Source organism: Ovis aries, chromosome 3 (assembly GCF_016772045.2).
Source record: "Ovis aries strain OAR_USU_Benz2616 breed Rambouillet chromosome 3, ARS-UI_Ramb_v3.0, whole genome shotgun sequence".
NCBI lineage: Eukaryota > Metazoa > Chordata > Mammalia > Artiodactyla > Bovidae > Ovis > Ovis aries.
This window is the reverse complement of record NC_056056.1, coordinates 373,969-397,740: the sequence shown is the minus strand read 5'-3', so window position 1 is coordinate 397,740 and position 23,772 is coordinate 373,969. Positions and strand designations below refer to the sequence as shown.

Below are 23,772 nucleotides of genomic sequence, written 5' to 3'. Positions count from 1 at the left end.
GACAGTGCTAGGCTGAGAAGGAGAGATCGGCCTTGCCCAGTGCTGCTGAGAGATCCCGGATTTGCACAGAACGCACAGCGAGGGCGCCCGTCACCTTAACGTGTCCGTGGCGGAGGAGTAAGCCGGCCTGAGGGGGCCGAGGGGGAATGGAAGGGAATGCCTCGGGACCAACTGCTCTTCAAGGTGTTCTGGCTGAAAGGGAGCAGAGAAACGACCAAAGCGAGAAAGAAGAGGCAAGTCCAGAGAAACTGTTGGTTTTGTAGTGGGAAAGGAAACAGCAGGCTTTCCACCAGCGGGAATGAGCCCGTGGAGGAGAAGAGGTGAGCCGTGGCCGAGAGGAGAGTGGGAGGGCTGGCCTGGGACTGCTCAGGCGGTTCGCCCAGCCACAGCTCCAAGGGGAGTCTGAGGGAAGGGAGTGTGGATGTAGGAAGCTGGGGGGTTCTCCTCTGATGAGAAGGAGGCCATCAGCTGAAGGTGAGAAGGGAGCTGGTCCCAGGAGAGAGGACGAGGATGGAGCTAGGAGAAGACAGCAGCGGGCCCGGCAGTGTCATCTGCCCAGTCAGGGTAGCTGCGTGTCTCCAGTCTATCCAGGCTGCTCCTGAGAAAGCAAGGCGAAGGAAGATTTGGGTGCAGCCAGGACGGAGGGGACCCCGGCGAGTGTGGAGAGGTGAGGGCACGGACAGAGACGCCTAAGAGTCTGGGCCCCGTGCCTGCCCAGGGCACTCAGGGGGCTTCGGGGACCGCTGATGTAGGGGTGAGCAAAGATGGAAAGGGGTTCAGAGCTGCGCAGACTCGCGAGAGGCTGCAGGTGCCGGGGACGCTCATGTCTCTGTGATCTGCTGTTGTGTGACACACTTCTTGGCGTCCAACCACGTCAGCTTATATTACTTTGCACGATTGTGTGACTGACAGGGGATCTTCCGTGCCACCCAGTGTCGGGGGCCCTTCCTTCATTTGCAGCCAGCTGAGAACTCACCTGGGGCACATTTCTCTTCCCTGTGGCCTGCCCTGGGCGGGGTGTCCTGTTATTTAGCCAGGAGAGCTGCACCGCTCACCGCGTGGAGGCTCTACTCTACGTGACAGGCCCTGTTGGACCTCTGCTCGGATCTCCCCTGCTAGTATCCGCTGGCCACAGCAAGTCCTGCCGGCAAGCCTGGAATCCGTGTGGGAGGGGTGTGCACGGCAGCACGAGTTCTGGAAAGCACAGCTTATGGCGGGTGGGGGCGGGCGCCACCGGTCCACACTCTGGCCCCTAATGATTCAAGTTCCTCCTGCATGAAGACCCCAGAACCACACCTTGCTACTGCTCTTGGCTTACGACATGCAGCAAAGCCAGAAGCAAGTTACCTGCCCCTGCAAGACCCACATTCCATGGGGAAGCACAGGAAAAGTAAATAGACACCCGGTTCAAAAAGGAAAAGGGCGGCGTGCTCCCTGTAGCCACACGCACGCGGCAGGGTTGAAACGCAGCGGACAAGGTCACAATGCTCCTTTAAGGGCGAGTGATGCCCTCCCTCTCCCTCTTCTGGGGTGGGCTTCTCTCTCTGCCTGTTTGCCCTGCCCCTCAGGCATCCTCTTCCACGGGGAAATGTTTGCAGCCTAAGTAGCCTCTTCAGCCTGCTTCTTTTCTGGAGAAAGTTGAGGGCCCAGAAGCCTCTTTTATTTTGAACATCATCCATTTTAGTTTAAGCAGATACAGCTGTTAAAAAAAACTGCAGATTTTCTAGGTATCAAATTATAACAGATTTTATTAGACAAAAGCCACCCTGCAAATATCTTTGAGAGGCTCCTTTCTGCTGTGAACGTCAAGGTCGAGCCGTGTGCTCCGTCCCTCAAGACACTTGGAAGCCCTTTCGTGTGGCTCAGAGCGTATGTGAAGGTCCACTCCCCCGGGGCTCTTTCAGCAATTTTAACAAAGGGTCATATACCACATCCTTGATTTCTTCTAACCCTGAAGTTGTGCTTTGCTGGCAGTGCCCTGGGTTTAATCCTCCGCAGCATGCCATTTCTTACCTTGAGGACAGTTGCTACCTGGAAAGACTGGGATTGAGAAATATTTTTATTTTCCAGTTGTAAGACCCGACTTGAAATATTTCCTCCAGCTTCTGGTGGGACATGGAACATTACTTGCTTAGTTTATTTGTCTTTTCTTTATTTTACTTTAGCATAAATGACGGAAAGAAACCAGTTGGCCTCTGTCTGCCCTGTTAGCACCGGGTGGTCTTCCACTTCCCCACCGATCCTGACCCAGCCCTGCCCTTCTCTGTCCTTCACTGGGGATGGAAGTCCTCACTGACTGCCAGGCTCGCCTGCTGCCTGGCTCCAAAGAGCCACATTTCAGGGTTTTGTGACTGGCAGGCTCTCACTTCTAAATGTCACTGTCTGGCCCAGATGCGTGCTGCTGCGTAACGAACAACCCCAGGACTCAGCGGCTTAACACAGCCGTTGATTTTCTGGCTCCAGGGTGAGATCGGTTTCAGCTGGTCGGCTCTCCTGCTGACGGCTGGCATGCCCGTTTGTCTCAAACCGTCACCGTCAATCCAGCTCCTCCCCTCCTGTAACAGTCCTATGCCGTGACTCACAGATTGCGGAATCTTAGCTCCCCGACCAGGGATTGAACCCCGGCCAGGGATCTCCCTCTTCTGACTGTTCTGACACACATAAACTGGTAGAAAGGTCTGGGACTTGAGAGGCCAGGTCTGAGGACTGACAGCTGCATCTTCCTCCCTCTCGGGGGCCTGCCCACAGGTAAACAGTCTCACTACCTGGAAATCCTCATTCTGTGCAGACCCTGAAGCAAATCATATGGGGAGGCCTCAGGGAAGGGGAACCTGACCAGCCACCGCCATCCCAGCCACACGGGTCAAGGTGTCAGGCACCAGCAAAAACGATATCTAGGTCATTTTAACCTGGACAGACACCACACAAAGTAGAAGAGCCTCTTGGCTGAACGCAGCCGAGTTCTCAGCTCATTCAGTCACTCAGTCGTGTCCGACTCTTTGGGACCCCATGGACTGCAGCCCGCCAGGCCTCCCTGTCCACTACCAACTCCCGGAGTCTACTCAAACTCACATCCATCAAGTAGGTGATGCCATCCAACCATCTCCTCTGTCACCTCCGTCTCCTCCCTTCTTCAATCTTTCCCAGCATCAGGGTCTTTTCCAAGGAGTCAGTTCTTTGCATCAGGTGGCCAAAGTGCTGGAGTTTCAGCTTCAACATTGGTCCTCCCAATGAATCTCCAGGACTGATCTCCTTTAGGGTGGACTGGTTGGATCTCCTTGTAGTCCAAAGGACTCTCAAGAGTCTTCTCCAACACCACAGTTCAAAAATCTGTGGTGCTCAGCTTTCTTTATAGTCCAACTCTCACATCCATACGTGACTACTGCAAAAACCATAGCTTTGACTAGACAGACCTTTGTCAGCAAAGTAATGTCTCTGCTTTTTAATATGCTGTCTAGGTTGGTCATAGCTTTTCTTCCAAGGAGCAAGCGTCTTTTAATTTCATGGCTGCAGTCACCATCTGCAGTGATTTTGGAGCCCAAGAAAATAAAGTCTGTCACTGCTTCCATTGTTTCCCCATCTACTTGCCATGAAGTGATGGGACCGGATGCCATGATCTTCATTTTATTGAGTTTCAAGCCAGCTTTTTCACTCTCCGCTTTCACTTTCATCAAGAGGCTCTCTAGTTCTTTTTCATGTTCTGCCATAAAGGTGGTGTCATCTGCGTATCTGAAGTTATTGATCTTTCTTGGGGCAATCTTGATTCTAGCTTATGCTTCATCCAGCCTGGCATTTCACATGATGTACTCTGCATATAAGTTAAATAAGTGAAGTGAAACTTGTTAACAAGGTGACAATATACAGCCTTGAACTACTCCTTTCCCATTTTGGAACTAGCCTGTCGTTGCATGTCCAGCTCTAACTGTTGCCTCCTGACCTGCACACAGGTTTCTCGGGAGGCAGGGAAGGTGGTCTGGTACTCCCAACTCTTTAAGAATTGTCCACAGTTTGTTGTGATCTACAGTCAAGGCTTTGGTGTAATCAGTAAAGCAGAAGTAAATGTTTTTCTGGTATTCTCTTGCTTTCTCAATGATTGGCGCAATACTCAGGTCAGTTACTCAGCCGTGTCTGACTCTTTGGGACCCCATGGACCGCAGCCCGCCAGGCTTTCCTGCCAATCAGCAACACCTGGAGCTTGCTCAAACTCACGTCTAATGACTCAGCGATGCCATCCAGCCATCTCATCCTCTGTCGTCCCCTTCTCCTCCTGCCTTCATCTTTGCCAGCCTCAGGGGCATTTCAAGGAGTCGGTTCTTTGTATTAGGTGGCCAAAGTATTGGAGTTTCAGCTTCGGCATCAATCCTTCCAATCAACAATCAGGACTGATCTCCTGTAGGATGGACTGGTTGGATCTCCTTGCAGTTCAAGGGACCCTCAAGAGTCTTATCCCACACCACAGTTCAAAAGCATCAATTCTTTGGTGTTTAGCTTTTTTTATAGCCCAACTGTCACATCCATACATGACCACTGGAAAAACCATAGCTTTGACTAGATGGACCTTTGTCAGCAAAGTAATGTCTCTGCTTTTTAATACACTGTCTAGGTTGGTCATAACTTTTCTTCCCAGGAGCAAGCATCTTTTAATTTCATGGCTGCAGTCACCATCTGCAGTGATTTTGGAGCTCCCAAAATAAAGTCTCTCACTGTTTCCATTTGCTTCCCCATCTATTTGCCATGAAGCAATGGGACCGGATGCCATGATCTTCGTTTTCTGAATGTTGAGCTTTAAGCCAAAATTTTCACTCTCCTCTTTCACTTTCATCAAGAGGCTCTTTAGTTCTTCTTCACTTTGTGCCATAAGGGTGGTGTCATCTGCATATCTGAAGTTATTGATATTTCTCCCGGCAATCTTGATTCCAGATTGTGCTTCATCCAGCCCAGCGTTTCTCATGATATATACTGCATATAAGTTAAACAAACAGTGCGACAATATACAACCTTGACGTAGTACTCCTTTCCCGATTTGGAAACAGTCTGTTGTTCCATGTCCAGTTCTAACTTTTGCTTCTTGACCTGCACACAGATTTCTCTGGAGGCAGGTAAGGCAGTCTGCTATTATCCACAGTTTGTTGTGATCCACACAGTTAAAGGCTTTGGCATAGTCAATAAAGCAGAAGCAGATGTTTTTCTGAAACTCCCTTCCTTTTTCAATGATCCAACAGATGTTGGCAATTTGATCTCTGGTTCCTCTGCCTTTTCTAAATCCAGCTTGAACATCTCGGTGTTCATGGTTCACGTACTGCTGAAGCCTGGCTTGGAGATTTTTGAGCATTTGCTAGTGTGTGAGATGAGTGCAATTGTGCGGTAGTTTGAACATTCTTTGGCATTGCCTTTCTTTGTGATTGGAATGAAAACCGACCTTTTCCAGTCTTGTGGCCACTGCTGAGTTTTCCAAATTTTCTGGCATATTGAGTGCAGTACTTTAACAGCACCATCTTTTAGGATTTGAAATAGCTCAACTGGAAATCCATCACCTCCACTAGCTTTGTTCATAGTGAGGCTTCCTAAGGCCCACTTAACTGTGCATTCCAGGGTGTCTGGCTCTAGGTGAGTGATCACACCATTGTGATTATCTGGGTCATGAAGATCTTTTTTGTATAGTTCTTCTGTGTATTCTTGCCACTTCTTAATATCTTTTGCTTCCATTAGGTCAATACCATTTCTGTCGTTTATCGAGCCCATTTTGCATGAAATGTTCCTTTGGTATCTCTAATTTTCTTGAAGAGATCTCTAGTCTTTCCCATTCTGTTCTTTTCCTCTATTTCTTTGCATTGATCACCGAGGAAGGCTTTCATGTCTCTCCTTGCTATTCTTTGGAACTCTGCATTCCGATGGGTGTATCTTTCCTGTTCTCCTTTTCCTTTCACTTCTATTCTTTTCTCAGCTATTTTTAAGGCTTCATGAGACAACCATTTTGCCTTTTTGCATTTCTTTTTCTTGGGGATGGTCTTGATCCCTGCCTCCTGTTCAGTGTCACAAACCTCTGTCCACTGTTCTTCAGGCGCTCTATCAGATCTAGTCCCTTGAATCTATTTCTCACTTCCACTGTGTCATCATGAGGGATTTGATTGAGGTCATACCCAAGTGGTCTAGCGGTTTTCCCTCCTTTCTTCAATTTGAGCCTGAACTTGGCAATAAGGAGCTCACATTCCTAGCCACAGTCAGCTCCCGGTCTTGTTTTTGCTGACTGTATAGAGCTTCTCCATCTTTGGCTGCAAAGAATATAATCAATCTGATTTTGGTGTTGACCATCTGGTGATGTCCATGTGTAGAGTCTTCTGTTGTGTTGTTGGAAGAGGGTGTTTGCTATGACCAGTGCATTTTCTTTACAAAACTCCATTGGCCTTTATCCTGCTTCATTCTGTACTCCAAGGCAACATTGCCTGTTACTCCAGGTATCTCTTGACTTTCTACTTTTGCACTCCAGTCCTGCATGATGAGAAGGACCTCTTTTTTGGGTGTTAGTTGTAGAAGGTCTTGTAGGTCTTCATAGAAACTTTTAACTTCAGCTTCTACAGCATTACTGTTTGGGGCATAGACTTGGATTATTGTGCTACTGAATGGTTTGCCTTGGAAATGAACTGAGATCAGTCATTTTTGAGATAGCCCCAAGTACTGCATTTCAGACTCTTTTGTTGACTATGAGGGCTACTCCATTTCTTCTAAGGGATTCTTGCCCTCAGTAGTAAATATAATGGTCATCTGAGTTAAATTCACCCATTCCAGGCTATCTTAGTTCGCTGATTCCTAGAATGTTGACATTCAGTCTCACCATCTCCTGTTTGACCACTTCCAATTTGCCTTGATTCGTGGACCTGACATTCCAGGTTCCTATGCAATATTGCTCTTTACAGCACTGGACCTTGCTTCCATTATCAGTCACATCCACAGCTAGGTATTGTTTCTGCTTTGGCTCCATCCCTTCACTCTTTCTGGAGTTATTTCTCCACTGACCTCCAGTAGCATATTCGGCACCTACTGACCTGGGGAGCTCCTCTCTCAGTATCCTATCATTTTGCCTTTCATACTGTTCATGGGGTTCTCAAGGCAAGAACACTGCAGTGGCTTGCCAGCCCTTCTCCAGGGGACCGCGCTCTGTCAGGCCTCTCCACCGCGACCCACCCGTCTTGGGTGGTCCTACATGGATGGCATGGCTCATAGTTTCATTGAGTTAGACAAGGCTCTGGCCCATGTGATCAGTTTGATTAGTTTTTTTGTGATTGTGGTTTTCATTCTGTCTGTCTGCCCTCTGACAGAGAAGGATAAGAGGCTTCAGTTCAGTTCAGTTCAGTTGCTCAGTCGTGCCCGACTCTCTGCAACCCCACAAATAGCAGCAGGCCAGGCCTCCCTGTCCATCACCAACTCCCGGGGTTCACTCAGACTCATGTCCATCGAGCCCGTGATGCCATCCAGCCATCTCATCCTCGGTTGTCCCCTTCCCCTCCTGCCCCCAATCCCTCCCAGCATCAGAGTCTTTTCCAATGAGTCAACTCTTCGCATGAGGTGGCCAAAGTACTGGAGTTTCAGCTTCAGCATCATTCCTTCCAAAGAAATCCCAGGGCTGATCTCCTTTAGGATGGACTGGTTGGACCTCCTTGCAGTCCAAGGGACTCTCAAGAGTCTTCTCCAGCACCACAGTTCAAAAGCATCAATTCTTCGGTGCTCAGCCTTCTTCACAGTCCAACTGTCACATCCATACATGACCACAGGAAAAACCATAGCCTTGACTAGACAGACCTTAGTCGGCAAAGTAACGTCTCTGGTTTTGAATATGCTATCTAGGTTGGTCATAACTTTCCTTCCAAGGAGTAAGCATCTTTTAATTTCATGGCTGCAGTCACCATCTGCAGTGATTCTGGAGCCCAAAAAATAAAGTCTGACACTGTTTCCACTGTTTCCCCATCTATTTCCCATGAAGTGATGGGACCAGATGCCATGATCTTTGTTTTCTGAATGTTGAGCTTTAAGCCAACTTTTTCACTCTCCTCTTTCACTTTCATCAAGAGGCTTTTTAGCTCCTCTTCACTTTCTGCCATAAGGGTGGTGTCATCTGCATATCTGAGGTTATTGATATTTCTCCCAGCAATCTTGATTCCAGCTTGTGTTTCTTCCAGTCCAGCATTTCTCATGATGCACTCTGCATAGAAGTTAAATAAGCAGGGTGACAATATACAGCCTTGACGTACTCCTTTTCCTATTTGGAAACAGTCTGTTGTTCCATGTCCAGTTCTAATTGTTGCTTCCTGACCTGCATACAGATTTCTCAAGAGGCAGGTTAGGTGGTCTGGTGTTCCCATCTCTTTCAGAATTTTTCACAGTTTACTGTGATCCACACAGTCAAAGGCTTTGGCATTGTCAATAAAGCAGAAATAGATGTTTTTCTGGAACTCTCTTGTTTTTTCCATGATCCAGAGGATGTTGGCAATTTGATCTCTGGTTCCTCTGCCTTTTCTAAAACCAGCTAGAACATCAGGAAGTTCATGGTTCACATATTGTTGAAGCGTGGCTTGGAGAATTTTCAGCATTACTTTACTAGCATGTGAGATGAGTGCAATTGTGCGGTAGTTTGAGCATTCTTTGGCATTGCCTTTCTTTGGGATTGGAATGAAAACTGACCTTTTCCAGTCCTGTGGCCACTGCTGAGTTTTCCAAATTTTCTGGCATATTGAGTGCAGCACTTTCACAGCATCATCTTTTAGGATTTGAAATAGCTCAACTGGAATTCCATCACCTCCACTAACTAGCTTTGTTTGTAGTGATGCTTTCTAAGGCCCACTTGACCTCACATTCCAGGATGTCTGGCTCTAGGTGAGTGATCACAGCATCACGATTATCTTGGTCGTGAAGATCTTTTTGTTTAGTTCTTCTATGTATTCTTGCCACCTCTTCTTAATATCTCCTGCTTCTGTTAGGTCCATACCATTTCTGTCCTTTATCGAGCCTATCTTTGCATGAAACGTTCCCTTGGTATCTCTAATTTTCTTGAAGAGATCTCTAGTCTTTCCCATTCTGTTCTTTTCCTCTATTTCTTTGCATTGACCGCTGAAGAAGGCTTTCTTATCTCTTTTGCTATTCTTTGGAACTCTGCATTCAGATGCTTATATCTTTCCTTTTCTCCTTTGCTTTTCACCTCTCTTCTTTTCTCAGCTATTTTTAAGGCTTCATGAGACAACCATTTTGCCTTTTTGCATTTCTTTTCCATGGGGATGGTCTTGATCCCTGTCTCCTGTACAATGTCACGAACCTCGTTCCATAGTTCATCAGGCACTCTTTCTATCAGATCTAGGCCCTTAAATCTATTTCTCACTTCCACTGTATAATCATAAGGCATTTGATTTAGGTCATACCTGAATGGTCTAGCGGTTTTCCCTACTTTCTTCAATTTCACTCTGAATTTGGCAATAAGGAGTTCATGAACTGAGCGACAGTCAACTCCCAGTCTTGTTTTTGTTGACTGTATAGAGCTTCTCCATTTTTGGCTGCAAAGAATACAATCAATCTGATTTCAGTGTTGACCATCTGGTGATGTCCATGTGTAGAGTGTTCTCTTGTGTTGTTGGAAGAGGGTGTTTGCTATGACCAGTGCGTTTTCTTGGCAAAACTCTATTAGTCTTTGCCCTGCTTCATTCCGCATTCCAAGGCCAAATTTGCCTGTTACTCCAGGTGTTTCTTGACTTCCTACTTTTGCATTCCAGTCCCCTATAAAGAAAAGGACATCTTTTTTGGGTGTTAGTTCTAAAAGGTCTTGTAGGTCTTCATAGAACTGCTCAACTTCAGCTTCTTCAGGGTTACTGGTTGGGGCATAGACTTGAACAGTCTAATCACACTAGGACCACAACCTTGTCTAACTCAGTGAAACCAAGCCATGCCCGTGGGGCAACCCAAGACAGGCGGGTCATGCTGGAGAGGCCTGACAGAATGTGGTCCACTGGAGAAGGGAATGGCAAGCCACTTCAGTATTCTTGCCTTGAGAACCCCATAAGAGGCTTAGGGTTAAGATAAAGGAGGTTCCTGTTAGGAGAGACTGACTCAGGGGAAACCAGGTGTTGTTCTGATGGGCAGGGCCTGCTCAGTAAATCTCCAATCCAATTTTCTGTTGATGGGGGGGCTGTGTCCCTCCCTGTTGTCTGACCTGAGACCAAACTGTGGTGGAGGCGAGGTTAACCCTTAAGGCAGCAGAGCAGAAGGAGCCGCGCGCATCCCCTGCTGCAGGAACGCCACGATTACGGCTCAGTGCTGAAGAGCCAGCTCTGCCTGGAAGCAGCAGTTAGAGCTGGACATGGACCAACAGACAGGTTCCAAATAGGGAAAGGAGCACGTCAATGGTGTATGTTGTCACCCTGCTTATTTAACTTCTATGCAGAGTACATCATGAGAAACACTGGGCTGGAGGAAGCACAAGCTGGAATCAAGATTGCCGGGAGAAATATCCATAACCTCAGATGTGCAGATGACACCACCCTTATGGCAGAAAGTGAAGAGGAACTAAAAAGCCTCTTGATGAAAGTGAAAGAGGAGAGTGAAAAAGTTGGCTTAAAACTCAACATTCAGAAAACGAAGATCATGGCATCTGGTCCCATCACTTCATGGCAAATAGATGGGGAAACAATGGAAACAGTGATAGGCTTTATTTTGGGGGGCTCAAAAATCACCTTAGATGGAGACTGCAGCCATGAAATTAAATGACACTTGCTCCTTGGAAAAAGAGTTATGACCAAGCTAGACATCATATTAAAAAGCAGAGACATTATTTTGCTGACAAAGGTCCATCTAATCAAAGATATGGTTTTCCCAGTAGTCATTATGGATGTGAGAGTTGGACTATAAAGAAAGCTAAGAGCCGAAGAATTGATGCTTTTGAGAAGACTCTTGAGAGTCCCTTGGACTGCAAGGAGATCCAACCAGTCCATCCTAAGGAAAACCAGTCCTGAATATTCATTGGAAGGACTGAGGCTGAATCTGAAACTCCAATACTCGGCCACCTGATGCAAAGAACCGACTCACTGGAAAAGACCCTGATGCTGGGAAAGATTGAGGGCAGGAGGAGAAGGGGACGAGAGAGGATGAGATGGTTGGGTGGCATCACAGACTCAACGGACATGAGTTTGAGTAAACTCTGGGTGTTGGTGATGGACAGGGAGGCCTGGCCTGCTACAGTCCATGGGGTTGCACAGAGTCAGACATGACTGAGCAACTGAGCTGAAGTGCTGAACAACCGTCAACAGGAGAATGTTGGATCCCAGCAAAAAAAGATACCCCACATCCACAGGCAAAGGAGAAGCCCCAGCAAGATGATAGGACGGTGAAATCTCATTTAGAATCAAACCCCATATCTACCAGAGACGCTTGGAGGACTCAAACAAAACCATATGTGCACCAGGACCCAGAGACCCCAGAGACTGAGCCAGAACTGTGTTTGAGTGTCTCCTGCAGAAGTGCAGGTCATCAGTGGCCTGCCACATGGGCGGGGGCTCCGGGTGCCGGAGCCCTGGGCCAGACGGCCTGTGGCATAAGCCTCTTGCGGGGGGTCACCATTAACCCACCACAGAGCCACCGAGCAGACGACCCACAAACTGCAGAACAATTATACCACAGAAATTCTCGTACTGTTCAGAAAGTTCTAGGACCCACAACAGATTTCCCAACCCGGGAATCTGGCAAAGGACTCAGAACACCGAGGGAATGTGACTTTAGAGGCCAGTGGGATTTGATTACAGAACTTACACAGGCCTCGGAAACAGTCTCGTGGAGGGCACAAACAAACCCTGGTGCACAGCAGGCCCTGGGAGGAGGAGGCCGTGACCCCGCAGGAGACGGACCCAGACTTAGCTGTGTGTGTCCAGCAGGCTCCAGCGGAGCTGTGGGCGTGCGCTGGCCTGCTGCAGGGTCGGGGCCCTGAGTGCAGTCGCGCATGCCTGGGACCTTCTGCAGGAGGCCACCATTCGTTTTCAGAGTAAGCAGTGAATTGGGGTGGCTCGTTAGACGGCTGGGACAGTCGGGGTCCCTGCTGCAGCCTCAGTCAGGGTGTGGGAGTGAGATGGGAAGTCTGACTCTCACGTCCTGGCTTCCCCCACCCCCAGGGGATCACTCCAGAGCAGTAGCCAGATACTGTCACGGGGACCTCAGGATCCTCGGGGAATGAAAGCAGAAGCTGCGAGCCCTCCTTAGAGCCTGAAAGTCGTGCGGCATCTCTCTTCCTGGCAGTTCAAGCAAGTCAAGGGGCCGGACCCATTCAACAAGAGGCGATGGAGTCCACCTGCTGACGGGAGCCACAGTGGGAGTGGGAAGGGGTGAGGGGAGCTGTTGGGAGACGCTGCTCAGACAAAAGTTAAGCTGCAGGAGAGGCTGCTGGGGAGGGTTCTCGGAGGACAGACTCAGGGGATGAGCACTGCGTCGATCATGCTTTTTATTTTCTGTATCTTTGATGCTTTGACATCTTGAGGGCCTTGCTGGCTGGGGAGAGACTGCCCCTCCCAGCCTGGCTAATTCCTAGAGACAGCAAACAACTCACCTGCCAACACAGCTTTCACATGCACACCGACCGGTCCAGAGCCCACACCCCAACCACCTCCTTTCATTGCACACCAGGCCAATCACCCAGGGCCAGGTAGTGGACAACAGTAGATCACTGAAATTAGTCACTACCCAATCCTCAGCTTGCGGAAAGTTGCCTGCCTCCCTCCTGCCCACTGGAAACACAGGCAAGGCTCTGGCCAAGCTCTCGTCCCTCCTCCCGCTCCCAGCTGACACTGGTGCTTCCCCAGGCGGCCCTGCATTGAGTGGCTTGCCCCTCTTGGGAAGTGCAAGCTTTGAATTCTTCTTTCAAGGCAGTTGGCTCTGTGTCTGTCACCTTGCCATAGCTGATTACAACATATCCTAGATGTTCAGATATAGGCCAGGAATGAAAACTGGAGGGAAGCCTGAGCAGACTCTGGGGTCAGAATTCCAGCACCGGTGGTACCGGGGAGAGAGCGACAGGGAGTGTCAGGCGCTGAAATCACCGAAGAATAAGGGGAGGTGGGCCTCGACTCTGAAAGTAACAGTAACAGTGCTAGGGGTGGGGGCTGGAATATTACTCTGAGAAAATGAGAGTTACAGCTGGAAGTTAGTCGGGTGAAGGGGCAAATGGTCTGGAGGCAGTCATAAAGAGCCAGGAGTTGACCCCACTTGCAGGCCCAGAGGTAGACGCATTGTTTGAAAAGAAGCATTTGTACTCTAGAGCTGCCAGGAGAAGCCTGGGTTCTGAGAACAAGAGGAAAGGCATGTTTAGAGGAATGGGATGTCAGGTGGTGGCGGTGGACAGGAGGACATAGCAGCAGAGCTTCTGGAGGGGACGGTGGGGGAGGGTCGGAGTAAGGCATGTGCAGAGCCCTACTGGGGGCCAACTGCGGGAAATAGAGGTGACCTGGGATAAAGGCCCCTGTTTCTGCCTCCATCTCTGCAGCAGCCAGCACACTCTCTCTCCCTGTTTCCTCAAACACTTCCTCTTTGATTTCTGCCATGGATATTCAGCATGTTCGGGCTTCCCACAATTCCTCACCATCCCAAACTCCTGGTTCAGAGGTTCCCCCATTTGCACGCCCCTGACAGCAAAGTGTCAGGCCAGCCAATCAGAGGCTCGCTCTTGCGTCATCAGAGTCCCAGGTGGGCCAAGTGGGTCTGGAGCCTGAGAGAGCCCTGGAGAGCCCTGGTCTCAGGATCTCCCTGGCCTCCGGGGACCCCTCAGCCTATAAGGCTAAGGCCTCTGTTTGTCGCTGGAGGCCTAGATTAGGTTTCTGCGGTTCTCAACCCCGATTCTGATGCCTTCAGCGTCCTGAATAGAGTCACCAGGTACAAACATGTCTCTGACGAATCTTTCGTCCTTCGTGCCCCCCCGACTCATGCCTAGAAGTGCCAGTTCACTCAGGTGCCTGACGGGCGCCTCTGCCGGTCATGATTTTCTTCCAAAATAGCTTGTACCGAGGCCGGTGTCTCCATCAAAAAATGCCACCCGTTCCGCCTAGCTGTTCTGGACAAACACCTGGCATCATCCTGACGCCCTCCTTACAGCAACCCGGTATTTACGCAGCCAGGAGGCGCCCAGCACCGCCTTCTCTGTCCTCACCCCCTCACCACGCCCCGCTCCTCGCGGCCGACCAAGCGCCCACCGCCCGGGACGCGAGCCCAGCCTGGAGACCTCCGGCGGGGCGGGGGCGACCCCTGGGCGGAGCCTGGGATGGGGGTCGGCCCGGGCCGCCCCTTGACAGGTGGGGCGGCGGGGGGCGCAGGTGCGCCGGGCTCCCGCGAGCTGCGCTGGAGCTGCGCCAGGCGGGCCGGCGGGTGGGCGGGGAGAGGCCGGGCGGGCCGGCCCGGGCGCGGCTGGGGGCAGGGCTGGAGCGGGCGGGGGCGTTGGGGAGCCCGGGGGAGGGAGGGCTGGGGACCAGAGGGGGGAACGGCCGGGGAGTGGCCGGGCAGGCTAAGGGGCGGGGCGCGGGGGCCGGGCTGCGAACGTTGGAGGGGAGGCGGCGCGGCGACGAGGGGCGTGGCGGGGGCGTGGCGTGGCGGGGGCGCGGCGAGCGGGGTGCGAACGTTGGAGGGGGCGTGGCGTGGCGATGGGGGCGTGGCCTGGGCAAACGGGGCGTGTCGGGGGCGGGGCTGGCGGGGCGGGGCTGGCGGGAGGGCGGGGCTGGGAGCGCGGCGGCCGCGGCGCCGGCGGGGCGGGGGCGAAGGAGGCTCAGTGCGGCCGCCCGGCAGGGCCGCGGTATGGGGCGGGTGCAGCTCTTCGAGGTCCGCCTGAACCACGGCCGCGTCGTCTACAGCCCGGGGGAGCCGCTGGTGGGGGCCGTGCGCTTGCGCCTGGCGGCGCCGCTGCCCTTCCGAGGTGGGCGCGGGGTCCGGGGAGGGCCGCACCTGCGGCGAGCGGGCGGCGCCCCGGAGCGGCCGAGCGGGCGCGGGGCGCGGGACCTCTGAGGCCGGGGGCTCCCGTCCGACCGGGGGCGGCGGGCTGCGGGGCCGCCGGGCGGGCGGCGGGCCGCGGGGTGGGAGGCCGGCGCCGGGCGGGGCGGAGCAGGGAAGCGAGGGTGGCCCAGTCCTTCCGCATCTGCCCTTCCTGTCCTTCCGCCAAGGGGCGGCCAGACTCGGGGCCGCGGCTTCGAGCCCTTCTGGTTTGCCGAAGGCCGCTCTGACCTGGACCCGCGACGCCTCCGACCTGACTTTCCCTGTCGGGTCTCCGATCCACTGCGCCCCGCACCTGCTGGGCCCTCCCCTCGAGCCCGGCTCGCGCTCGCTTTCTCCCCCAGACACTCAGGCAGCCCCCCGAGTGTGCGGGTCCCCGGCCGGGCCGCGGGGCCCTGCTGACACCCAGCCAGGCCCTGAGGGCTGAGAGGGTCTTGCTGATCCCCGCGCGCCGCAGGGCCCAACCCAGGGAGCATCTGGGACCCGAACCTGAGCCCTCCGATCCGGTCTCTCTGCTGGTGCAGACAGCTGGGACTTTGAGACCCGGGATCCGGTTGCTGCGGCGGCCCTTGCTAGGGCTCCCTGACGGCGCCTGCCTGGTCTGCTGCCTGAGGTGTGGACGGGGCCCTTTGGGGGACCTCACACCCGGGCGGTGGAGGAGGACGCAGTTGGGAGCTGGGCCTCTTTCATGAGCCCCGCGCTAAGGGTGAGTGAGGCTGTGTGGTGTGTCCGTCCTGGGGCGCTTCTCTACCTCGGGCTGATTGGCCAGAACCATAGCTGCAGGGGCTTCCTTCTGGACCTCCAGGCTCGCCTGTGGGGTTGACCGTCCAGCACATGGGGTGCCCCTGAGGACAGAGAGCCACTGTCCTCCTTTCTGGGCAGCTACTGCCTCATCCTGGACAGGTGCCCCCCCCCTCCCCCCGCTTTTAATGTCTCCACACTTGGAGTTTGGGGTTGAGTTGGTTGGGTAGGTGTGGTTGGCAGGGGCTCCGCGGCCTGCGCATCTTTTCTCTGGGGCACAAGCTGGTGGTGAGAGGTGAGTGCAGCCGGTGGGGCACAGAAAGGAGGGGCAGGCCTGTGGCCTGAGGACAGACAGACCCTATGAGATCCCACGTGGAGCTCCCCACCTGGCCTGCTGACCGCCTGCTGACCTGTCGTCCCCCGTAGCTGGGGTCCAGGGTAACTATAGTGGAGGAGTGGCCTGAGCTGTGCACGACTAACCTGGGCTGGGCAGAGCCTTCCAGCCTCCACATGGTGGGTGGGATGTGGGTAAATGGACAGCTGGGTCACAGCAGGCTGGAGACCCTGCTGATGGTCCTGACTGTAAGGTGCTCCGAGCGGAGCGGGGGCCTCGGGCCAGAGAGGGCTTTATCCAGGCTGCCCCCAGGGCTAGGCCGAGGGGTGAGAGAGGACGGGCTGTGCTTTTAATTTTAACTTTCGTGTTGGTCTGTGGCTGTGCTGGGTCTTCACTGCCGCACGGGCTTTACTCTGCTGGTGGCGAGCAGCGGCTGTGTCCTGGTTGCCGTGCTTGGGCTTCTCACTGTGGCGGCTTCTCTTGTTGAGGGGCACAGGCTCCAGGGGCGCAGGCTCCGGGGGACGCAGGCTCCGGGGGCGCACGCTCCGGGGGCGCAGGCTCCGGGGGACGCAGGCTCCGGGGGGCGCACGCTCCGGGGGCGCAGGCTCGGGGGGGCGCACGCTCCGGGGGCACACGGGCTGCAGCTCCCGGCCTCTGGAGTGCAGGCTCGGTAGTCACAGTGCTCAGGCTTGTTGCTCCGAGGCAGGTGGGATCTCCCTGGATCAGGCATCGAATCCTCGTCTCCCGCCTTTGCAGGTGAGTTCTTCACCAGATGAGCCACCAGGGAAGCCCCCATGGTTGTTTTTAACTTTCACTCAAAAGATACTTGTTGAGCTCCTGCATCCATAGGAGCAGGAGCCTTAGGATTTCCTTCCTAAATGGAATCATCCTAAAGGAAATCAGTCCTGAATATTCATTGGAAGGACTGATGTTGAAGCTGAAACTCCAATACTTTGGCCCCCTGATGCGAAGAGCTGACTCATAGGAAAAGACCCTGATGCTGGGAAAGATTGAAGGCAGGAGGAGAAGGGGATGACAGAGGATGAGATGGTTGGATGGCATCACCGACTCAATGGACATGAGTTTGGGTAGGATCTGGGAGTTGGTGATGGACAGGGACGCCTGCCATGCTGCAGTCCCTGGGGTTGCAAAGAGTCGGACACGACTGAGCGACTGAAGTGAACTGAACTGAGCTCCTGCAACCAGCCAGTGATGCAGCAGGGAGGCCCCCAGCAGGACATGGAGGCTGGGAGGAGGCAGGCCTCTAAGCACTTGGCTACGGAGACTCCATGTTGATCTGCAGTCAGCCCTGGGGGCTCATGTGGAAGACAGCTGGGGAAGGAGGTGCTTCCCTGGAACCTGGGTCCAGCCCAGTCAGAGGGTCAGGCGGGGGTCAGGCGGGGCTGGCCTGTGTTCTGCTCTCAACAGGGGAGGGCGATGCCTGGGCGACAGCAGCAGCCAGCCCCTGGCTCTGGCGACTCACTGGGCTCTCATCCTGGGCCAGAGGCCTTTCCCACTTCCCAAGGACCAACACACGAGTCCTTGAGTCCCAGGAACACTGGGAGGTGGGCCTCGTCATTCCTCAGGTGTTACAGATTTGGAAACGGGACAGAAGGAAGCAGCTCTCCAGCCAGAGCTGCAGTGAGAGGGTGCGGCGGAGGCTGGGCTACCCAGGTCTGTGGGAGCTGGCGGAGGTGGGGACACAGAGATCGTCATGGTCAGACTGCAGGTGGTGCCTGGGAGGAGGGCTGCTGGCAGGTGAGCATGCTGGCTCAAGAAGTTCCAGAGGTCACTCTGGCACAGGATCCATGTGACGGTCCTCCTTGGAGGACCGAGGAGACCTGAGGCTCTCCCTGCGTCTCCACCGCTCCCCTGCGGAGGACAGCACGCACAGGGATGGGCCGTCTGACCCCAGGCTGGTGATGGCTCCCACAGGCAGGGTCCCCGAAGAGGGCTCAGCCTGTTTGCAGAGGAGGCTGTGGCCCGACCGTGGGGAAGGTTGAGCAGCTCATGCCCGCCTGGGACAACCAAGGGTCGGCCTGTTTTTCGGGGCCAGGCGCCACCGTAGCTTGTTCACCTTGATGCTGGGGCTGGGTTCTGCCTGAGCACGTGCCTGGTCTATCCGCCCTGCTGCTGGACCTGGAGGCCGTGCCTAGCTGGTTTGCCGTTATGAGGAACATCGCTGGGGGCGCCTGAGTAAACAGGGTGGTAGTCTAAGGGGAACTGCTGGGCCCTGGAACCTGTGTGTAAAATCTGCAGAGATCTGTCGGCTTCGCATCCAGGCCCCCGTGTCGGCCGACAGTCTGACCGCCGTAAGCAAGGGTCTCTCTGTTAGACCCGTCTGTAACCTGTCAAACATTTGCCAACCTGATGGGTTAGAATGGGAAGCCATCCGAGTTTCCTTGAGTTCTAGTGAGGTTAGACAGCTGTTCCTTTATCTGCTGCTATGCGACAGTCACCCCTAAGTAGCAAATCACCCCTAACCTAAGTGGTTTAAAGCAACCATTTTAACTCATGCTGTTGTGAGTCAAGATTTTGGGCCGAAGTCTTTGGGTGGTTCTTCAGCTCCCTGTCCATCCACTGGGGTCACTTGACAGTGCCCAGCCGGCACCAGGCCAGCCTAGGGACCACTGCACTTCTTCCAGCATATTCTGCCGTCCCCAGCGTTCCAGGGCAGCCTGATTTGCCGGTGGGGGGGACGCCTTCTCCACGGGGAGTTTCAAGCAGTACAGTGTCTGGACTCCGCTAGGGCGTCTTCCAGGCCGGCTTCCGCTTTTCTGTCTGTTCCTTGCTGCGTCTCCTGGGCTGTGCTGGTCTGCAGGCGCGCTGCTGGTGTGCCTTCGGACTTCCAGAGAGAACAGTTCCAGGTCTGGCCCTTGGAGGGGATGGCCGGTGGAGCAGAGATGAGAAATTAGGGCTGAGGTCCTGGCGGTGACTCTGCGCTGGCATGGAGGCTGAGGCCAGTCACTGGAAGTGCCGATGGGGCGGAGGGGGAGCCAGGGGTTCTTGGAGGGCAGCCCAGCGCACTGTGGGTGACCCGCAGCAGGCCTGTCCCCTGTCAGCAAGGTGGGGCCCAGCTGGGGAGCCGGGGACAGAGCTGGTGCCACTGCCTCCCCCAGCCCGGGCACTCGAGACGTCTCCTTCTGCCTGGTGGCTACGTCAGGAAGGTATCAGATTCCGAGCTGCCTTCCTTCACTAATCCCTCAGTTCAGGGGAGGAAGGGCGGCTGGCAGACAGGCTAAATCTCTGGTCTTGACTCAGCTTGCAGGGAGAGGAAGGAAAGGAGGGAGCCGTGGGGCTACCTGTCATTGTGTCCCCACCCCCTGGCCTGCGGGCCTCCAGCTGTGGTGTCCTCTCCGGTGACCAGCCTTGGCTGCGGCCGGTCCAGCCACAGCCTTCTGACTGAGGTAGCGGGCTCTGGACTGAGCAGTTTGAGTTCCTGAGCACGGCCTGGACAGGGGCAGTGACCTGCTGCCTGGTTCCTGTCTGTGGGCTTCCCCTGGGAGCAGAGGGAAGGCCCAGCCACCTCCATGCAGAAATCAGCGCTCCTGGGCAGTTCTGGCCCGGGAGCCAAGGTGTCCCCACCCTCTGGCGTGCCAGACTGCTGGTCTATTTTCTCAGGCGAGTCTGACCACATTCCTGCTGCAGGAGGGCTAATAGGTAGCTTCCTGGTGCCTGGAGGGGTGCCTCTCAGCCTCACTGACAGGCCTGTGAGGCAGCAGGAAGGTGGGGTTGAAGGTCAGCTGCCCCACCCGCCTCTGTTCACCAAAGGTTTCTTAAGCTTCCCATGTAGGGAAGGGGTTTTCTAGGGTCTCGTGCAGGGTCAAGGGGCTGGGGTTTGCCCAGGGGTCAACTGGGGTGACCGTCAGGGACTTCCTGTTCTGGACTGCAGGACGAGTGGAGCCCTGTGCCTCAGCACCCCGGCTCGGTGGGAGCACCTCGGGAAGTGGAAGAGGCAGGCAGTGTCCTCCGGAGGGCAGCTGGCTGCGCACTGGCCTTCCCAGAGCCTTGCTGGGTGATCCTGGGTCTCATCAGTGTCCTCTGGAGGGCAGCCGGCTGCGCACTGGCCTTCCCAGAGCCTCGCTGGGTGATCCTGGGTCTCATCAGTCCTGCCTGAATGCCTATGCTGGGGCTAGGGAGGGCCCAACGCCAGCACCTGCCTGGGACTCACACGGTCCCCGCCTTGCAGCCATCCGCGTGACCTGCACGGGGTCCTGCAGGGTCTCCAACAAGGCCAACGACTCGGCCTGGGTGGTGGAGGAGAGCTACTTCAACAGTGCCCTGTCTCTGGCCGACAAGGGTGAGTCTGGAACCCACCCCTCACCTCCTCCCACTGAGATGGGTCTGTCTGTCCCCCTACTTTCCCACCTGCCTCTGGCCTCCCCGTGGCTGGCCTGCCCTCTCCCAGGGTTTCTCTCTGTGGCAGGAACAGGGCACTGCCTGCTGGGGGCTTGGGGCTGAAGGGGCCAGTTCCTCCCAGGTTTGGACGGGTGCAGTGGGAGCTTGTCGGCTGCAGGGCCTGCTTCTGCCCTGGGCCCTGTGATGGCGCCTTGTCCCCTCTCCCCACCTCTCTCGTGTCCTCAGGGAGCCTGCCTGCTGGAGAGCACAGCTTCCCCTTCCAGTTCCTGCTTCCTGGTGAGAGCCCGCCCCGGCCCGGCGGTGGCAGTTGGCGAGGGCGGGTGGGAGGTGGGGGACAGTGGGACCTTAGTCCCTGGTCTCTCTCCAGCCACGGCTCCCACGTCCTTTGAGGGCCCTTTCGGGAAGATTGTACACCAGGTGCGGGCCACCGTCGACACACCACGCTTTTCCAAGGATCACCAGTGCAGCCGCGTGTTCTATATCTTGAGTCCCCTGAACCTGAACAGCATCCCGGACATCGAGGTGAGCCTGGGCAGTGGCCTCCCGGGTGGCTGCCACCCTTGTCTGATGCCCTGTCCCCAGCACAGGTGAGGCGGCCTGTGGAAGCAGCAGCCTCAGTTCTGAGCTGGCCCTGGGGATCCTGTCTGCTCACACCCGCCAAACCCCTTCCCTGCTCTCCTGCCAAGCAACCCAACGTGGCCTCCACCACCAAGAAGTTCTCCTACAAGCTGGTGAAGACGGGCAGCGTGGTCCTCACGGCCAGCACCGACCTCCGAGGCTACGTGGTAGGGCAGGTGCTGCGGCTGCAGGCAGACATTGAGAACCAGTCCGGCAAGGACACCAGCCCGGTGGTGGCCAGTCTGCTGCAGGTCAGTGTCCCCACGGCTGCTGGGCCCCGTCCCCATGGGGCAGAGGAGGGGCGGGTGGCTGGCCTGCTCAGGCTCACACGCTGGCCCTTCCCCAGAAAGTGTCCTACAAGGCCAAGCGCTGGATTTACGATGTGCGGACCATCGCCGAGGTGGAGGGGGCCGGCGTCAAGGCCTGGCGGCGGGCTCAGTGGCAGGAGCAGGTTCTGGTGCCCGCCCTGCCCCAGTCCGCCCTGCCGGGCTGCAGCCTTATCCACGTGGACTACTATCTGCAGGTGGTAGGGGTCAGGGGTGGGGAGGGAGGATGGGCCGTGGCCTGGCTCCTCACATGCACAACCTCCCTAGGTCTCCCTGAAACAACCGGAAGCTGTCGTGACACTCCCGGTCTTCATCGGGAACATCGCTGTGAACCACGTCCCACTGAGCCCCCAGCCAGGCCCCGGCCTGGTGGTACCCTCGGCGCCGCCCCAGGAGGAGGCGGAGGCTGTGGCCAGTGGCCCTCACTTCTCGGATCCTGTCTCTCTCTCCACCAAGAGCCACTCCCAGCAGCAGCAGCCGCATGCAGCCCTTGGCTCTGTGCCCCATGGTGCCCCAGAACCCCGTCCTCAGGATGGCAGCCCTGCTCCGCACCCTCTGCCACCTCCCTTGTGCATCTCCACAGGTGCCACTGTGCCCTACTTTGCAGAGGGTTCTGGAGGTCCGGTGCCCACCTCCAGCACCCTGATCCTCCCCCCGGAGTATAGCTCGTGGGGCTACCCCTATGGTGAGTGGGGGCCTGGGGCCTGGGGGGGAGGGAGTGCCCCGGGCCCTGTGCAGACCTGGTTGTCTCCCTGCAGAGGCCCCGCCGTCCTATGAGCAGAGCTGTGGTGGTGTGGACCCTGGCTTGACCCCGGGGAGCTGACCCCACGCCAGCTCCTCTGGACGGGCGGTCCTCTGCCCTGGGACTGGGCGCCCAGGACCTCGTGCCTTCACTCCTGGCCTGGCCCGGCCCACTCAGGACCCGCTGCTGCCCACTCTTCCCGCGGCCTCTACCTCTGGACCAGCCTCTGCCCCGGCCAGCCTCCTCAGCTCCCCAGCAGTCGGCCTCTCCCAGGGGGTTGAGGCCTAGAGAGACGCGGTGTAAATAAAGTGCTTCGTTTGTAGCGCTGGGCACAGTGCCTGTCGGGGCCCTCCTCTGCGGGGTCTGTGTTTCCCCGCCAGCAGCGGGTATCGGGCTTCCCAGGCGGCTCCAGCGGTAAGGAACCACCTGCCAGTGCCGGAGACGCAAGAGGCCATGGGCTTGATCCCTCGGTTGGGAAGATCTCCTAGAGGAGGGCGTGGCAACGCGTTCCAGTATTCTTGCCTGGCGATTCCCACCGGCAGAAGGGCCTGGTGGGCTAGTATACAGGGTCATGAGGAGTTGGCTGCCCCGGACCTGGGGCGTGTGCCCAGCCCCTCCCGCTGGGCACGCCCCTCGTCACCACGCCTCTCCCCGGGTCCGCCCACCCGCCTTTCCATGCAGGACACGCCCCTCGGCCCCACCCTCGCCATCCGTGCCAGTCTTTCCTCTCTGGGTCACTTATACTTCCGGGCGTCTTGGTCCAGACGGTGGCTGTTGGTCGCTTCGGGCTAAGCAGCAGTGGCGATTAACAAGGGCTGGGGCTGGCGTTTGGCCTCCCGGTTCTACTTCAGGACGTGACTTCGGAGGCAGCTTGCATGTCTGGAGCCTCAGCGTTAACTTAAAGTGGCTTTGTGATAAGGCGAGAAGGCCACCCCTGTTCCATTTTGTTAGCACCAATCACTCCAGGCAATGCAGTTTAGACTTCGTGCGCAAGAGGAAATCCAGTCAGGGTGAGGCTTCCCCAAGTCCCTTGCCCTCAAAATCTGTCCCTGTTGGCACCGCAGCCAAGTCTTAGTTCGGAGGGGTTCAGCTTCTCCACTCGCATCCACGTGTGAACACACAAGCCTGCTCCCGAGGTCTGCAAAGGACTGCTGTCTAGGATGCAAGGAACCCAGGGACAAATAAAAAGGCAGGGTTTCCCAAAGAGGCATTCTGCAGAGTTCCCGAGCACCTGTAAAAGTCTTGCAGAGCCAGGATCCTGGTGTGCTTTGGGAGACCCTGGAGGTGGTGTTAAGACTTCAGGTTCAAAATCCAGCTCTGCCGTGTGGTGAAGGAGTCACTTTGGCTAGGTGTGCCAATTAACTTTATGATAAGCTCATGGGACTATAAGGGGACAAGTCGTGTGCCCCCCCCCCCCCGAACATGACAGAAGTTTATTTCTTGCACATTTAATAGTCCGGAGATGGCACAGCTGTCATTCTCAAGTCGGGGGCGACACCTCTGTTCAGGCTGGTTCAGGCGGCAGTTCTGCCATCCGGGTCGCCAGGCTTGCACCTCCCGCTTTCTGGGGGACAGCAGTATCGCTTTTGCAAATCCCACTGGCCACCCTACCTGGGAATGTGCAGGCAGCCATGTGCCCTAAAACCTGACTCTATTTG

General features: G+C 55.5%; 1 protein-coding gene across 5 annotated transcripts; it reads left to right on the top strand.

Annotated features, from left to right (window-relative positions):
* On the top strand, window positions 1-22,436 carry ARRDC1 (arrestin domain containing 1). 5 transcript variants are annotated; one of them, XM_042245308.1, is made up of 10 exons: window positions 14,765-14,920; window positions 16,776-16,825; window positions 19,962-20,166; window positions 20,259-20,369; window positions 20,654-20,704; window positions 20,796-20,950; window positions 21,115-21,297; window positions 21,393-21,569; window positions 21,640-22,057; window positions 22,131-22,436. In XM_042245308.1, exons 1-10 carry the CDS (start codon window positions 14,803-14,805, stop codon window positions 22,193-22,195), a joined length of 1,533 nt encoding a protein of 510 aa, XP_042101242.1. In that variant the 5' UTR covers window positions 14,765-14,802; the 3' UTR covers window positions 22,196-22,436. The 5 variants fall into 5 exon arrangements, with proteins under 5 accessions (XP_060269674.1, XP_042101242.1, XP_060269672.1 ...); XM_060413689.1 differs by lacking the exon at window positions 20,654-20,704; XM_060413690.1 differs by lacking the exons at window positions 14,765-14,920; window positions 16,776-16,825 and adding an exon at window positions 15,151-15,700.
* The last annotated feature ends 1,336 nt before the right edge of the window (window positions 22,437-23,772 follow it).

Coding starts and splice junctions, on each gene's coding strand:
- ARRDC1 (XM_042245308.1), top strand. CDS start 14,803: ATGGGGCGGGTGCAGCTCTTCGAGGTCCGCCTGAACCACGGCCGCGTC. Junction 20,370..20,653: donor CCTGTCTCTGGCCGACAAGG/GTGAGTCTGGAA, acceptor TCGTGTCCTCAG/GGAGCCTGCCTGCTGGAGAG. Junction 20,705..20,795: donor CTTCCAGTTCCTGCTTCCTG/GTGAGAGCCCGC, acceptor GTCTCTCTCCAG/CCACGGCTCCCACGTCCTTT.